General features: G+C 41.1%; 1 protein-coding gene across 1 annotated transcript; it reads right to left on the bottom strand.

Moving 5' to 3' along the window:
• Positions 1–276: 276 nt before the first annotated feature.
• On the bottom strand, positions 277–1,218 carry LOC124366695 (MFS-type transporter clz9-like). The gene has a single exon (XM_046823294.1). The coding sequence runs from the start codon at positions 1,216–1,218 to the stop codon at positions 277–279; it is 942 nt and encodes a 313-aa protein (XP_046679250.1).
• Between the last annotated feature and the right edge of the window lie 338 nt (positions 1,219–1,556).

Genomic DNA, 1,556 nt, shown 5'->3' with positions numbered 1-1,556 from the left:
ATTTTACCGTTTTCGTGCAACGAGATTGATCCTCTGCAGAGTCAAATTTAATTTTTCTTTTTGCTGAAACACTTTTTTTCTTAGCGTCATTCTTAGCTAAGGATTTCCCTTCAAGTTTTTTTTCTCAGTCTTATATTCTTTTCTTTCTTCAATTTTCCTTTCAATAACAGCTCAGCTTTATAGGGTGAACTTGTAAGAACCTCAACAATTCGTGTTGAAGTGGATTTTCTGTTTTTCTTTAGCAAAACAATAGTATGTGGTAAAGGGGAAATGTCTTTAATAGATTTTCTTAGCTCTAGAGGTTCCAACGGAAGCAGAAGAACAGGGGGTTTCTGGCATAAAAGGCCGGTCAGAGCCGTTCTTCATAATTTGGCTGGTTGAAGGTCTGATGTCATCATTTGGCTGATCTCTTGTGACAGCGTCGTTCCTGATGACAACAGGCATATTAGTATGAACGGCAAAGTCGTGATCTTCAAAAAGGTCTTTGTTTATAGGCCAAATCCCAGTGGCTCTGAAGCCATTTATAGCCGTAGCTACGACGGCTGATTTTGGATAGCTTTCGTTCAGTAGATGGCTTATATGGCTTACAGTAATTTTTGTCAAATGAGTTCTAAAGTAAACTTCACATGCCTTGTGGAAATAGGTTTTCAAGGGTCCAAAGAAACTGACATGGAGCGGCTGTAGCCTGTGACTTGTGTGTGATGGTAGGGATAACAAGATGACCCCATGATCTCTGGCATATTCTATAGCCTCCAGATTTTTTGTATGTGACGTATGGCCATCTAGTATAATGAGACATTGTTTATCTTTACTAGGTTTGATAAAAGACACAAAGGTTTTTAACCAGTTCAAAAATACCTCAGCATTGCTCCAACCATTCTCAGTCATGTCAAACGTGGTCCCAGGAGGAGCTCCTATTTTCCATTCCGGTTTGAATCTCAAACCTTTGAAAACAAGCATTGGTGGTACAAAAACACCAGCTGCACTCATACAAAATATTCCAGTGGTCAGGGTACCCCTTTCTGCACTAGTCATTGACCCCACTTCATGTTTGCCTTTTTGAGCCAAAACCTTACGTGGCCTCTGGACGGTTGAAAGCGCAGTCTCGTCGACATTGAAAATGTCAGAGGCCTGCAGCTTGTTTTCATCAACTATTTGTGTCAGGGTATCGTAGAAAATATCCGTTCTCTCCTTTATAAACCCACTGGCCCTAGCCATTTATGTTGCCTCCGGTTTTCGTAAAGACAACTGTGGATGCCTTGAAATAAAAGAATAATACCATTTATCCCCTGCCATTTTGGTTTCCATATTGAATCTATGCGGTAGACCATTAGCCTCAGGTAGTTGAAACGCCAACTTCTTCAAATCTTCTCGGGTAACTCCAAGGAACATTTTCTCTAAATCTAATACGTGCTGTACCAATTCATTTTCCAACTCAGCTGGCAAGTTTTGGGGACGACCGAACACCTGTCTAGAATCAGTTGCATAGGTATTTGTTCCGGCGAGGCGACGTTGTAATGTTTTTTCGGCACCCCGTACACCCGATAAACTGCATT

This window comes from Homalodisca vitripennis, chromosome 7, assembly GCF_021130785.1.
Source record: "Homalodisca vitripennis isolate AUS2020 chromosome 7, UT_GWSS_2.1, whole genome shotgun sequence".
Classification (NCBI taxonomy): Eukaryota; Metazoa; Arthropoda; class Insecta; order Hemiptera; family Cicadellidae; genus Homalodisca; species Homalodisca vitripennis.
The sequence above is the reverse complement of the archived record's forward strand: the minus strand, read 5'-3'. Positions and strand labels throughout refer to the sequence as shown.

Bases quoted from the DNA above. Each gene is read 5' to 3' on its own strand.
- LOC124366695 (XM_046823294.1), bottom strand. From the start codon at position 1,218: ATGGCTAGGGCCAGTGGGTTTATAAAGGAGAGAACGGATATTTTCTAC.